Here is a 15,722-nt window from a genome sequence, read left to right on the forward strand (position 1 = left end):
TATGGATATTTTTCTTACAAAAACGCATTGATTCACTACAGGAGGCCTTTGTTCACCCCCCGGAGCCGTGTGAGACACTTTTTATTATGGATGCATGCACTTTATTTAACTTCTTTTGAACTGAAGCAATGCAACACCCGCTGACTGCCATTAAACAGCTTGAAAGATCAAAGTACATTTTTTATATAACTCCGACTGGATTCATCTGAAAGAAGGAAGTCATATACACCTAGGATGACTTGAGGGTGAGTAAATAATAGGTTCATTTTCATATTTGGGTGAACTATCCCTTTAACCAACCTATATACATCAATTTATACCAACAAAACAAAACTTTTTTATTTGGTCTATAAGGTAAAAAGTGCAGGTTGTTATGCACACAATTTAATTAGCCAAGTTTGTATTAAACTGTTCAAAAATTCCATTAAAAAACTGTATTTTAATAATAATTTAATCATCATTTCTTTTTGAAATATGATTTTTTAATTGTATAATTACTTTCATAATTGAATTATTCCATTTGTATAGAGTGCACATTTTATTTTATTATCCTTTTTGTAACTTTTAGTAAAATTGTGAAAATAGTTATTAAATGTAATGCATATCTTACCAGGGTTATTATCATTAATTAAAACAAAAACCAGAAAAAAAACACTTTCTTTATTTGAAATAAAATAAACATGAACTTAAATAAAATAAAATACAATTTTAGTTAGTTGCCAAAGTACTAAAGTACTAAAATAACTAAGACTAAAATAAATAAATGAAATGAAACAAACTAAAACTAATAAATAAAAATGAATAAACATTGTATATACATATAAAAAATAATACAAATGATAAAAACAAAATAACAAAACAAAAGAAAAGTGAAAATATTAACAAAACTATAATAGTATATCAGTGATACTTAAAAAAACTGCATCTTACTTGTTAACTTTAATTTATAATTTAAATTATATATATCGTATTAGACTTTGACCATTCGTATGAGTTGACCATTAAAAAACATACTGACCACTTCTCAAGACTCGTACATTAAATTCTATTACGTTAAAATATCTAGCTGCATTTAAACACGTGTCCACATAACATAAATACATGAACACACACACAAAAAAACATAAACACAAAAAAATGTCTCTTGTGTGAACAGCTTTTATGGTCAGATTATTTGAAAAACAAAACATGTAAATAACATTTAATTAAAACAGATAGTAATTTGCTAAAATGTCTCATGATCAATTAAATGCAACCTCTGCAAATAAAAGTAACAAAAACAGCATTGCAAACTGTTTTCAAACTGAACAGTAGTGTATTGAGGTACGTCTTGATGAACTCTTTAAGCACACAGATGTCTCCTGAAGCACAGAGAAACATATGGTTTTACTGAGCCGGAGCTCAGTGGGGATGGGCAGCTCATAACTGTGATCGATGTCTCTGCTCTGCTTTTGCTCTTCATAGTCTCAAGCGCCACAACCCTCAAACTCTGCAGCAATTATCCTGTCAAGCTTGTTTTTAAATCATAATTAAACACTGGCGATAGGCCCTTCTCCATCTATTTGTCAGCACATTCCATATTTTGAATCCTCATATTACATTTCTTAAATACTTACTTTGGTATTTTGATTTCATGTTTACCATTCCATATTTTCCTGTGGGAACTCAACATAATGTGGCATCTCATGCGAATCCTCCCTTTTTAATTGCAGGACTGCACAGTGTTTGAAATGGAGGAGAAGATATTAGAAGTGGTAAGTAGAAAGTCTTGTCGTCAGTTATTTCTCACACAGCATATTTATCGTTCAGGCATTTAAATGTCTCTCAGGTCAGAGATTCAGCTGTTATCTGTGATGCATTTGGGTTCATTCTAAGTGTGGAGATGCAACTCTATTGTTCAGTTCGAGATGTTTTCCTTAGGAACCACTGGAACATCCTGTGGTAGATAACAGTATCTCAGAATCTCCATTAAAGGAATGTTCCGGATGCAATATAATAACTTTGACAGTTTGTAAAAACAAGCATAAATTGGGTTAAAACTTACGATGAAAATCTATGGTGCAAGGCATTGCATTGGAATAAATGTTAAAATACACATAATATACAAAATTCTGGTATTTTAGCTTAATATGCTGAGTGTGCAAGTGAAACGGAATAAGTTACAAGATATAATATTGAGCAGTGCTTCATTTGATCCTTTGGGATTTTATTGGATTTGATAAGTCAGCCCCATGTTGCTTCAAAATATTTTGGACCCCATTGACTTCCATTGTATGGACAAAAAACATTCTTGAGAATGTCTTTTTCTGCAGATGAAAGAAAGTCATATGAGTTTGGAAGAACATGAAATAGAGTTTTCCTTTTTGGGTGAACTATCCCTTAAAGTAAATCAGGTTAACTTTGACTTCACGATTTCATCCAGCCAGCCTCAGTCTACAGTGCATGTACAAGAGATTATGCTGTGCACATCATGTCTGGCTTTAACAGAGTGCAGATCTTTCTGGAAGCCACTAGAATCGCCTCCTTTTGTGTAAATGATCTCTAACTGTGTGCATTTGTTCTCTAGTACATAGTAAACAAATGCAATTTGACATTTGCATCACAAATGTCATTCTGATATAGTAAACTTGCTCGATAGCCCACCCGGTACAGCATTGCATTTGCGATGCAGAGCACTCGGCTAGGAATCCCGTGAAATTAATCATGATAAAAGAGCTTAAAGAATAGTAAAAGCATGCTAAAGTGGCATCATGGTTGTGTCAGCAAATGCGTTTTTATCATACGTTTGCGTTTGTTAACACTTTCGGTTAGGTTTAGCGTAGGGCGTAAGTGGTTAATTTTTTAAACAAGCACTAACCCTTTAGCACCAATCACAGGATATTTCATTTACAAACGGCTGCGGTACATACAACAACCAGTTTTAGTACCGCTCACTGGACATTTCTCTTTAAAAGTGTTTAAAAGAACAGCATAATATTTTCGCATAAATGTTTTTACAATGAGCCTGGGTTGTCCAGTCACTTATGAAGTCCTGGATAAGTTATCATGACCAAATGAATCATAAATACCACAACATTATTCGTTCTGTTCATTTCAGTCACGTGTTTTGACTGGCATTTGTGATTCCACCATGAGGATCACCTCTGACCCCTTAAAGAGTCAAATGACCTGTTTGGAGGAAGTCACCATCACTAATATCAAAGCAGACGAGGGACTGGTGAGTGTCAACAACCTAAGACCTGTTGGTGTTGTTTTGCCTGTTGCTTAACAACTGCGTATTGTTTGCTTATTTTTTAAAGGGAATGTATATCAAATCCACTTACGATGGGCTGCACGTCATCACCGGAACCACAGAAAATGTGAGTCAACAGAACAACATCGCTTTGACTTGTTGCTGTTAATGCATCAATGTCCAGCATCATTCAAGCCACAGTCTGTGACTAATGGAGTTCACATGCAAGCATTGCTTCAATTGATTCATGATGTCTGGCTGTGTTTCACCCTTCAGTCTCCAGCAGACAGAACTCAGAGGATTCATGCAGGCGATGAGGTGATACAAGTCAACAGACAAACAGTGGTGAGTCCATCCATCTGTCACATGATAGTGAGGAGGATTATGGGTAATTGTTCTGCCCTGAAAGAGTGAGAGGAGGCAAGATGGTGAGCTTTTGTGTTAGACTGAGTAAACCTGATCCATGGGAGAGAGAGCGGGAGATATGTGCTGAAAGGCCTTTTGGATAACCATATTGTTATGAACACCTTTATCATTGTTTTGGATCAGTGCTGTTTTTTATTCACCTCATATTTACAGAGAAAGCATTGGGTTGGTGCCGACCCATTTGTGTTTGTACAACATAAAGCTATTTGACTACATTTGCTCAGCTACAGTAGGATCAACTTTCCCCCATTTATGATCGTTTATGTCCAGGTTTGGTTTGTGCACTTGTAGTATATTTATAAAAAAAAAGATAATATTAATTAAAATTAAAGTGAAGGCCACTTTAGCATACTTAGGGCCAGATTTACTAAATGGCAAATTAGCGCTAGAGTGCAATTCCATAAAAGCGCCGATGGGAGGGGAAAATTCTGCGGGTGATTTACTGACAATGCGCACATTAAAGAACACATACGCAACATCTCATTTACATATCGACCAACGCAATCTACCAAGAGCAGTACAAATTACCGCTTGCTTTAAGACATGCTTTTTTTGGGCATTAAATAATGCCGCAAATACCAGTGAATTGACGAGCGCAAATCTTAGTAAATCGCGTGATTCATTAAAATACATGCTAAATCTTTGTTGCAATAATCTTTTGTCATGTTTTAAAGAAGTACAATTATTTTAATGTCACTAGCATACTACAGCACATTAAAAGTACTTAATTATATTTCTGTCATGACAACTCTCGAAGGGATTGGCATGGTAATGTACATGACAATGTTAATGTATTTGGTCTTGGTAACTGTAGTGTCTTAGCAGATATAATACATAGCAGATATGTTCACTGAATATAAACCTAACAGACCACTCAGATCATTAGGATACGAAGGGTTCACACAAAACAAGGGGAGTCCGCTTTTAGTTATTATGCCGTTTGATATTACAGTTAAAGTTAATTTATTTTAAATATAAACTGCAACTGCATCATTACAAATGTGTAATTAAAAGACATACACGTTTCAATAGAAATGACATTAAAGTATGTTTGTTTAGTTTTTTAGAAAAAAAAATTAAACACTTTATCTCTTTGTGTGAAATGAAGTTTCAAATACATAAAAGAACATTTAAAAAATGCTATTTAAAAAACTCATGTTGAGACATAAAATCACATTTATTCGAAATACAGATGCAGCTGTGCAAAATACAGCTATTTATTGAAGAAAATAAGATATATGCAATCATGAGAAATTACAAGAACAATTACGATTGCAATTATGAGAACTTAAGCAATTACAAGCAGTACAGGAACAATTATGAGAAAGTCGTAGATACAAGAAATGAAGGTAACAGTCACCCATAAACAGATGTAATGCTTTCTTCTTAGGTGGGCTGGCAGTTGAAGAATCTGGTGGAAAAGCTCAGAGAAGATCCTCAGAATGTGACACTAATGGTGAAGAAAAGACCATCAGGTACCTGCGGCTTCACACCAGCACCGCTGAAAAACATGCGCTGGAGACCCCCTGTCATCCAGGTACTGCCCTCATTCTCCTATAGTTTAGCCTCTCAGGAAGCTTTTGTCTAAAAAAAAAAGTATCATAGTTTACACAAAATATTAAGCAGCACAACTGTTTCAAATCAATAAGAAATGTTTTTGAGCAGCAAATCAGCATATTAGATTGATGTCTGAAAGATCATGTGGCACTGAAGACTGGAATAATGATGCTGAAAATTCAGCATTGCATCACAGAAATAAATTACGTTTTATATATATTCAAATAGAAAACAGTTATTTTAAATTTTAATAATATTTCACAATATCACTGTTTTTACTTTATGTTTTGAATAAACAAATGCAGCCTTGGTAAGCATAAAAAAAAATACAAATCTTATCAACCCCAAACTTTTGAACACTAGTGTAGATTGTTTGTAGTTAGTCGTATGCAAATGACAGCTTGTGAGGCATTTTCTACTGTTTCTGTGTTTCACATTTGAACAAACTCCATGAACTTTCATTGTTTCAACATGAGTGGATGACTTTGCATGGGTGTTGCAGAATTAAAACAATGAAACATTTCTTCCTCTCCACATACACACACACACACACACACACGTTAACTTGCCTTTGAAAATGCATGTTGATGTCACACATCTTCCACAGCTGACTTATGCTGATTAACAGCAGTTAAGATTGCTGGACCAGCAGCAGGGTTTCACATCAGGATGTGTGTTTCCACCTGATTAAACTCCCGGTCCAAATGTCACACAGCCATTGATTTCAGAAATACTGTAGCTAATATTAGTCCATATGGACTCTCCCAAACACCTCGCTATTCTTTTAAAGGTTAGACTGTAGACCACAGTTCAAGAAAAACTATTTTCTTTCAATGAAAAAACATTATTAATGTAAAAAATAATCCATGATAAAAAGGCACTTTGATTTGTGTTATGAACATGAATGCTATTACAAATCAGGCTTCATATTGAGGAGTGGTGTGCTATTACTTTTAAAAGCAATTGGACTAAGATTTTTGCCTAAAAATGACAACTATCCATAATGCATAAGCATTATGGCGGCAAGTTTTGCACGAACAAACCAGAAATAAATTACGTTTTATATATATTCAAATAGAAAACAGTTATTTTAAATTTTAATAATATTTCACAATATCACTGCTTTTACTTTATGTTTTGAATAAACAAATGCAGCCTTGGTAAGCATAAAAAAAAATACAAATCTTATCAACCCCAAACTTTTGAACACTAGTGTAGATTGTTTGTAGTTAGTCGTATGCAAATGACAGCTTGTGAGGCATTTTCTACTGTTTCTGTGTTTCACATTTGAACAAACTCCATGAACTTTCATTGTTTCAACATGAGTGGATGACTTTGCATGGGTGTTGCAGAATTAAAACAATGAAACATTTCTTCCTCTCCACATACACACACACACACACACACACGTTAACTTGCCTTTGAAAATGCATGTTGATGTCACACATCTTCCACAGCTGACTTATGCTGATTAACAGCAGTTAAGATTGCTGGACCAGCAGCAGGGTTTCACATCAGGATGTGTGTTTCCACCTGATTAAACTCCCGGTCCAAATGTCACACAGCCATTGATTTCAGAAATACTGTAGCTAATATTAGTCCATATGGACTCTCCCAAACACCTCGCTATTCTTTTAAAGGTTAGACTGTAGACCACAGTTCAAGAAAAACTATTTTCTTTCAATGAAAAAACATTATTAATGTAAAAAATAATCCATGATAAAAAGGCACTTTGATTTGTGTTATGAACATGAATGCTATTACAAATCAGGCTTCATATTGAGGAGTGGTGTGCTATTACTTTTAAAAGCAATTGGACTAAGATTTTTGCCTAAAAATGACAACTATCCATAATGCATAAGCATTATGGCGGCAAGTTTTGCACGAACAAACACCACTCACATTTCAGGAAGTGTAAACATCTAGTTTACATAATGTACCTTTTAATGAATGAAAGCCTTGCTTGCCAACAAATGTCCTTCTTAATATCTGTTTATGCAATTCACATAATCCATACAGGAACTTACTGAGTAAAAAGGCTATTATCGGTTCTTTCTTCAAAAGTAGAACAGTGCTCTTGAAATGATGTGGATTTATGTCCATTCTTGACCTAGCAAAGTCTATAATTAAAGGCTTAAAGAAAGTCTACATTCAACAAAAATTGGCATGTCTCACAAAATAAAGCAGGTCCATGAGAAGAAAAAAATACTTAAATACAAAGTGTCTTAATGTAGTGATTTAGTGTTGAGATCAAAGGTCTATGGATTCAGATTTAGTGAGAATGATAAGCTCTGTGATCCAACTAATCTCATTTAAAAGATTATATAAGATGTACTTTAGCAAGGGTCTCTTCACAGCTATCGTGTGTAAATATATCTTAAACCAGGCAGAACGAGGGACTAATAACTTTGTTTGTTTTAGAGCCCATCGTATGTGCCTGCCGCCCAGTCATCCAGAAATCCTGTGCAAATCAAGCGTCCGGAGAAACCTGCAATTTTAGATCTCTATATTCCTCCTCCTCCTTCCATGCCATACAGCCCACGGTCAGTATCTGTTTCTCTGATAACGTATCACCTTCATATTAAATCAATTATTCTGTGGCTCTGTTCCAAAACATAGTGAGCTGCCTTGCAGTACATTACAAATTATGCAAACTTAGCTCAAAATATACTTCAGTTTTGACACGTATGCAATACAGGCGCTCGACACATGCGCAGTTTCATCATTGTCCAATGTCTGCGTTATTTTTCTTCAGAATTTATGATTGACTAAAATGTCTCATACTGATTTAAACTAGAGTTGTGGGGATCTCTTCCTCACACAAATGTGGCTGTCTAAATTTTTGCTGTCTGCAGTAATCTCACTGCCAGGTAGTGTTACCACCTTGTGGAAAGAAAAATGGCAAAAAAAACATTAGCCTACAATTAACCATTAGCCTGCAACCTTAGCCTACAGAATATTTAGAAAAATTCGTTACACTATGCAGGTACTATACTGGTGACGATATTTACGCCACGTGAACTGTATGCATACTTAGCATACTGAAGTGTACAATGTGCTTACAATTGATTCCAGTAGTTTTATGTTAGCATTTTGCTAAGCTATCTGCACTATTGGTGCATTCAAGCCATAACAGAAAGATTGTATTAATGAGTTAAATGCACATCTGCCACCACAAAGTCGTAATTACGAGTGGGAGACTCAGAACTTTCTCTAAGCATGGATTTTTCGAGTTGGTGACGTGTTGGACGCATTAGATGCAACCTCTGTATTGATGGTAAATTTGAACTTTTTTTAAATTTACAATAAATCTAGCTAAGCTGCAAGTATAAAATATGACATTAGTATACAGTTACGGTAGAATATATACAGTAATGATTCAATTTACAGCACCTTCATAAATTGATTAAAAAGCAAAAACACTCTTGATGCACATTCTTTATTCATCATTTTGTAGAAGTAGGTTTGTAGAAATCTTGCTGGATTTTTCGTAGAAAAGGTGCATCTTGACTCAGTGACTCACCTGACGTCGTAATTATGACTTCCCAACTTGTAAATACAAACTTCCTTTATCTTTGTATGTGTGCAGGGATGCAGAGACGAGTGAATATGCAGGAGTAAAGATGAGACCAAAAGGTTCAGAGTCGCCCAACTCTGGATTTTTCGTAGAAAAGGTGCATCTTGCTCTGGCCAAAGTGACTCACCTGACGTCGTAATTATGACTTCCCAACTTGTAAATACAAACTTCCTTTATCTTTGTATGTGTGCAGGGATGCAGAGACGAGTGAATATGCAGGAGTAAAGATGAGACCAAAAGGTTCAGAGTCGCCCAACTCATCTCTGGATTTAGCTAGTAGACGGCGCTCAAATATCAGTGACTACAACAGCAAACCTAGCGTAAACCCAGCTGAGTTCGCCGTCCCACAAGCGCGACTGAGACAGCGGACCCCATCTAGAGGTTAGTACCTGTTCAACCCACGTGACTTTATTTTGTAACATCACCAAAGCAGCCGCACTGATAACTCGTGTGAACGTACTATCAAAGATGACACCCAAACTTTTAACCTGTTTGGATACAGGCACTGGGCACAAAATTATCAATATTTACTGAAGAACAATTAGACTTAGCCAGATTGGTTTTTGAGCCAACAAGGAGAATTTCAGTTTTACTACTATTTAGTTTCAGAAGATTCGATGTGAACCAGTCTTTAATTTCAGCTACACAGTCTGAGAGGATAGACAGAGGAAACGTAGAGGTAGGTTTGGAGGACAGGTAAAGTTGGGTGTCATCAGCATAGCAGTGAAACTGAATACCAAACTTCTTAAAAATATTACCAAGAGGTAGGATATAAATAATAAATAAAAGAGGACCGAGAACTGAGCCCTGGGGAACCCCAGTAGTAATATATGAAGTAGGACTGCACGATAAATCGCATGCGATATTTAAAGCACATCATGTCAGTAAAGTCGTTCTGTAATCAGCAGTAAATCTCCATCACGTGCGGGCTTTCACATGGAGCCAGATGAGAGCAAGTTTTGTATTTCATTTGGAAACCAAGGTCCTAGAGTCTGGAGGAAGGGTGGAGAAGCTCATAGCCCAAGTTGCTTGAAGTCCAGTGTTAAGTTTCCACAGTCTGTGATGATTTGGGGTGCAATGTCATCTGCTGGTGTTGGTCCATTGTGTTTTTTGAAAACCAACGTCACTGCACCCGTTTACCAAGACATTTTGGAGCACTTCATGCTTCCTTCTGCTGACCAGCTTTTTGAAGATGCTGATTTCATTTTCTAGCAGGATTTGGCACCTGCCCACACTGCCAAAAGCACCAAAAGTTGGTTAAATGACCATGGTGTTGGTGTGCTTGACTGGCCAGCAAACTCACCAGTCCTGAACCCCATAGAGAATCTATGGGGTATTGTCAAGAGGAAAATGAGAAACAAGAGACCAAAAAATGCAGATGAGCTGAAGGCCACTGTCAAAGAAACCTGGGCTTCCACCTCAGCAGAGCCAGAAACTGATCACCTCCATGCCACGCCGAATTGGGGCAGTAATTAAAGCAAAAGGAGCCCCTACCATGTATTGAGTACATGTACAGTAAATGAACATACTTTCCAGAAGGCCAACAATTCACTAAAAATGTTTTTTTTTATTGGTCTTCTGAAGTATTCTAATTTGTTGAGATAGTTAATTGGTGGGTTTTTGTTAAATGTGAGCCAAAATCATCACAATTAAAAGAACCAAAGACTTAAACTACTTTATTTAATACACGAGTTTCACAATTTGAGTTGAATTACTGAAATAAATGAACTTTTCCACGACATTCTAATTTATTGAGATGCACCTGTACTTTAAATTCAATGCGGTATTTAACCAGGAGCCAATGCAAGTGTTGTAGTACAGGAGTAATGTGTTCAGTTATGGGAGATCTGCAAATAATTTGTGCAGCTGAATTCTGTACTAACTGAAATTTATAAAGAAGTTTTGAACATGGACCATAAAAGAAAGCATTACAATAATCAATTCAAAAAGTGACTAAAGCATGAACAAGAATAGCTGTGCTCCTTACTGAGAGAACAGAACGAAGTCGATTAATGTTACATATATGGAAATATGCAGATCGAATGACACTGTTTATATGTGCTTCGAATGACAATGTACTATCAAAGATGACACCCAAACTTTTAACCTGTTTGGATACAGGCACTGGAAAATTATCAATATTTACTGAAAAACAATTAAACTTAGCCAGATTGGTTTTTGAGTCAGTTTGAGATCAGTTTTGCTACTATTTAGTTTCAGAAGATTCAATGTGAACCAGTTTTTAATCTCAGCTACACAGTCTGAGAGGATAGACAGAGGAAACGTAGAGGTAGGTTTGGAGGACAGGTAAAGTTGGGTGTCATCAGCATAGCAGTGAAACTGAATACCAAACTTCTTAAAAATATTACCAAGAGGTAGGATATAAATAATAAATAAAAGAGGACCGAGAACTGAGCCCTGGGGAACCCCAGTAGTAACATATGAAGGTTTTGATGTAAACTGCTTCAACTGCACAAATTGAGTGCGACCCGTTAAATAAGATTGAAACCAGGTCAGAGCAGTACCCATAATTCCAATAGACTCCAATCTGTCCAACAAAATACTGTGTGAAATAGTGTCAAATGCTGCACTCAGATCTAGCACTCAGATTTGTCTTATGACAAAGAAGTCAAAATAATAAGGTTTGAATCAGTCTGATGAAGCCACTAAATGAATGAACTGACTGAATCAGTCAGAGCCATTACTGAATCAACACGACTCACTGAACTGCAAGTTATCTTTCATTCTGTTCTAAAATGAAGCCAAGCTGTTCATGAAAATCAAATTACTACCCAGCTAACAAAATCATGTTCTAAGAACTTTTTGCAAATGTTTTGAAAATGTTATTTCTGAATGCTTTCGTATCATTCAAAAAGTCAAGTTTTTTAAATGTTTTAAAAGCGTTTTTTGTAATGCGAACATTAAGGGAGCATTCCATTTTATAATTTTCCAAACATTAAGGGAACGTTACCTTTGAATGTTCTCTGAACGATCTGAAACAAGTAGTAACATTTAAAAAAACGTTAAATATCAAAATAAAATAAAACATTCCATAAATTGTGTATAAGTAATGTTTTTGTGCTGACGTTTTGAGAACATTAGTAAAGCCCAGATAACTTTGAATGAACGTTCTATGAACATTACTGGAAAAAAGTTGGTTCAAAACTTTAAGAGAACCTTCCGAGAATATTAACCAAAATTCTGAGAATGTTCCTTGTTAGCTGGTTAGCATTACTGACTAATTGTCCATATGTCAACATGTGAAGTTTTTAATAAAGCTCTTTAGTGAACTATGTGGCATTTGAGTGCATTGTGAACAAAGCTTCAAAACAAAATCAAATAAAATCTGCACAGAAATAAAAGAGGAGACTCTCATGGATGGTTCCATGACGTCTGCTTCCTTTTCACTCTGAGCCTTTAAATAAAAGTCTTAGCCAGCATGGCTCAAGCAAAGACACAATTAGACTGATTCTTTCATTGTGCATGTGCTTTAGGTAAGCCACGTCCCATGTCCATGCCAGTAGACACTTGCCTAGGCGTGTCGGACTCCCCCTCCAGACCCTGGGCTCTTGGACGGAAAGGTAAGCGTAACACCTGCCTGTGTGTAAACTACCGCTGAAGCGAGTTAATCTCCAGCTGTCAGCGTAAACATTTCACAAGCCCAGTTACATGGGTGGGAGCAGACAAAGGTCAGATAACGCTGTATGCATTGCATTTTTGTCTCCGTTTGTCAGTAGCTCAAGGGGTAATCTCTGTATACCCATCAGTAAACATGTGCAATGTTTTTGCAGACTATAAACAGATGTAGAGTTGTTTTCCTGTTGCTACTGAAGAATGCCTGTTATCATAGCTAGTCAAAAGCAAGTTATCGTGTTGCATCATGATTTTTTTTTTTTACATTGTTGCTTTGTTCGTAGTCTGGCAGAATGAGAGCATAAATCTGCATAAATTCCACATTGTAACTTATTGTCACATTGTAACTTAAACTTGTCACATTAGCAAATTAGCAAAAAGTTACTTTCAAAACAAGCAGCTTTCCGCTGGAAATCTGTCTGGAAAACTCATAAAATTTGCTGGAAAATCATTAACATGACCAAACCTTAAATCTGTAATCAGTGGCACCATATGCAATTACAGACTGGTGTGTAAAATGTGTGCCAAAGTATGAGCAAAAGGAATAAGTTTTGATTATTTTATGGACATAATTGGCGGTTTCTTCTGCTTGATTTAATTATATATATGAGTTAAATATACTAATATACAGTGGGTACGGAAAGTATTCAGACCCCCTTAAATTTTTCACTCTTTGTTATATTGCAGCCATTTGCTAAAATCATTTAAGTTAATTTTTTTTCCTCATTAATGTACACACAGCACCCCATATTGACAGAAAAACACAGAATTGTATATATATATATACATACATGTGTGTGTATATATATGTATATATATATATATACACACATATATATTTAGCTATATTTCAAATTATTGTTTAAAATTGTATGAGAACTTAAAAAGGAGTAATATTAACATTATATTAAAATACTAATAATAGTAACTATTTTTTTTTCTAAATTGTGACTATCCCATATTTGTGGTGTCATTTCCAATGCCCTGAAAATGTTAACAAAAAATTAAGTTTAAAAAAAAAATACAATTAAAAAATATTTTTCACAAATAAAGTTTGTTTATTGAGGAAGACAACAGTGTGAGAGTAGAGTGTGCTTGAGATAAAAGAAGAAGAAAACAAGCAAAAATCAATATAAATGTCTTTTTTGTTTTACTTTAATTCTGTCAAATTAGGAAAAACCTGATTGTAAATGTTTTGAGTGATTTGTGTATGTTTCTGTGTATGTAAACGAATGTATTTTGTTTTATGTGTAACTAAATGTGCTGCCTATCTTGGCCAGGACCCTCTTGTAAATGAGATTTTAAATCTCAAGAGTTTTTAATTTCCTGGTTAAATAAAGGTAAATAAAAAAAATAAAATAAAAGTGTCAATGGTGTCTGTCATGCAATACATCTTTTTAGATGTTCTGGAAATTAGACTGTGTTGGGTTGGGGGGGTTGGGGATCATGCCTATGAAAAAAAATAATAATAAAGAAAAAAATACTTAATTTTCCTGTGATGTGAACTGTTGGACATAGTGGACAAATTAAATTAACTAGTGCAGTATGAAAAGTTTGAAGATATTTTCTTGTCCCACAGGGTTAAAAAATGGCAATAGTAACTTTGAGCTATGAGAACAAAGCAGAATATACAACTCTCACATTATTAAAATGACTTTGGTTCCCAACAAACTAACAAAAACAACGTGACTCAGCCAATTAGATTGACTCTTGCGATTTTGAAAAGCTTTTGCCATTTTTGTCTTTATCCTTGAACAGTTTGAGAATGCCATCAAAGGTTTTCAATTATGGTAAACAGCTCTCATAAAAGGTGTTTCCATCCTTACATGATGTGTCTGGTCTGTCCTCAGGTGATGAGATCTTGCACAGGTATCTGAGTAACGAACAGATCCCCACCATCTCAGAAGAGTCGCCCTGTTACCCGCTGCCCTACCGCCCCACAGGAGAACGCCAGCTCATCCGAGGGGTCGACCACATCCGCGGCAGCCAGTGCTTTATCAACGCAGACCTACACACCAGCGCCACCATACCCTACCAGGAGGCCGTCGCTCGGAAGCCTGCAGCCAAATCTTCCAAGAGACCCCCCTCAGAACCCTCACTGTTCAGCAGCTGGATCGCCCGACTCAAGCTGCTCACACACTGAACATCTGTCCGTCTGCAGTATTGTCACTTCAGATCCAGAATCAGATCCAGAACGCTCCACAGGACCTGTTGAAATTCAGTTGGGTCAGTATTAAAGACATCCTCAGTGAAATGCCTGTTACTTTATTTAAGGTTTCTTCAGCATTAAGGACACTACTGAAAACTCTTTCTCTGATAAATCAGGTCTTCAAAAGGATTTTCACTTGGAACTGTGTTATCAATAAGTTATTTAATTGTGTGCATATATTGTATTTTATTGATACAGGTCAAGCATATTTCCCACTTAATAAATAGCTTTTTTAAACATATGCTTTAGGTAAGTTAAAGATATGTTATCTCTGAAACAAGAAAGAGACTGTACTTACTTGCATACTGTACATGCAAGAGAATTTTTTTTTTTTTAATAAATGTGCACATTGACGTGTCTATAAGGCAAGAAAGTTTTTGTGAAATTCAAAATGTCTGCTTCAGGGTTGGGAGACTTGACTCCCTTTTAATACATGAGTGTAAATTTGACAGGAAGTTGAATTGACTGAAATGCAATCTAATGAAATTTCAAAGGTCCAAGGAAATTTGACTAATTATGGCTAATAAGTAGAATATACTTTATTCCGATTAGAAAAAAGAAAAACAACTCACTTCAAATTAACTATTAAATTAATAATCAAATTTTTTTAAAATTGAGGTCAGTAAGATTTGTTTTAAGAAATTAATACTTTTATTCAGTACTTTTATTCACTGTTTTTCTTTTTAACTTTTTATTCATCAAATAATAATTGTAGCTAAAAAATTATGTTTCCACAAAAATATTAACTAACCATTTTCAGCTGTGATAATAATAGTAAATTTTGAGCTCCAAATTAACATACTGGAATGACTTTTAAAGGATCATGTGATGCTGAAGACCAGAGTAATGGCTGCTGAAAATTCAGCATTAAATAAAAATTTTAAATACATAAAAAAATATATATATATCTTAAAGGGGTCATATGATGCTTTTTTAAAGATCATTATTTTGTGTATTTGGTGTAACAGAATATGTTGACATGTTTTAATGTTCAAAAAACACATTATTTTTCAAATACTGTACATTATTGTAGGTCCTCTATGCCCCGCCTCTCTCAAACGCTTCGTTTTCTACAAAGCCCCCTCCTT

At 35.3% G+C, this 15,722-nt stretch overlaps 1 protein-coding gene across 1 annotated transcript in view; it reads left to right on the forward strand.

Moving 5' to 3' along the window:
* The window catches only part of cnksr3 (cnksr family member 3), a 38,727-nt gene extending 23,754 nt beyond the window's left edge, over positions 1–14,973 (forward strand). The window contains exons 5-13 of the mRNA XM_016562592.1: positions 1,713–1,754; positions 3,098–3,217; positions 3,300–3,359; positions 3,509–3,577; positions 5,049–5,195; positions 7,637–7,758; positions 8,986–9,173; positions 12,287–12,373; positions 14,276–14,973. Coding sequence (XP_016418078.1) covers positions 1,713–1,754; positions 3,098–3,217; positions 3,300–3,359; positions 3,509–3,577; positions 5,049–5,195; positions 7,637–7,758; positions 8,986–9,173; positions 12,287–12,373; positions 14,276–14,568 — 1,128 coding nt within the window. The 3' untranslated portion in view covers positions 14,569–14,973. The remainder of the gene's footprint in view (positions 1–1,712; positions 1,755–3,097; positions 3,218–3,299; positions 3,360–3,508; positions 3,578–5,048; positions 5,196–7,636; positions 7,759–8,985; positions 9,174–12,286; positions 12,374–14,275) is intronic.
* Positions 14,974–15,722: the final 749 nt, after the last annotated feature.

This window comes from Sinocyclocheilus rhinocerous, unplaced genomic scaffold, assembly GCF_001515625.1.
Source record: "Sinocyclocheilus rhinocerous isolate Xijiao unplaced genomic scaffold, SAMN03320098_v1.1 scaffold769, whole genome shotgun sequence".
NCBI lineage: Eukaryota > Metazoa > Chordata > Actinopteri > Cypriniformes > Cyprinidae > Sinocyclocheilus > Sinocyclocheilus rhinocerous.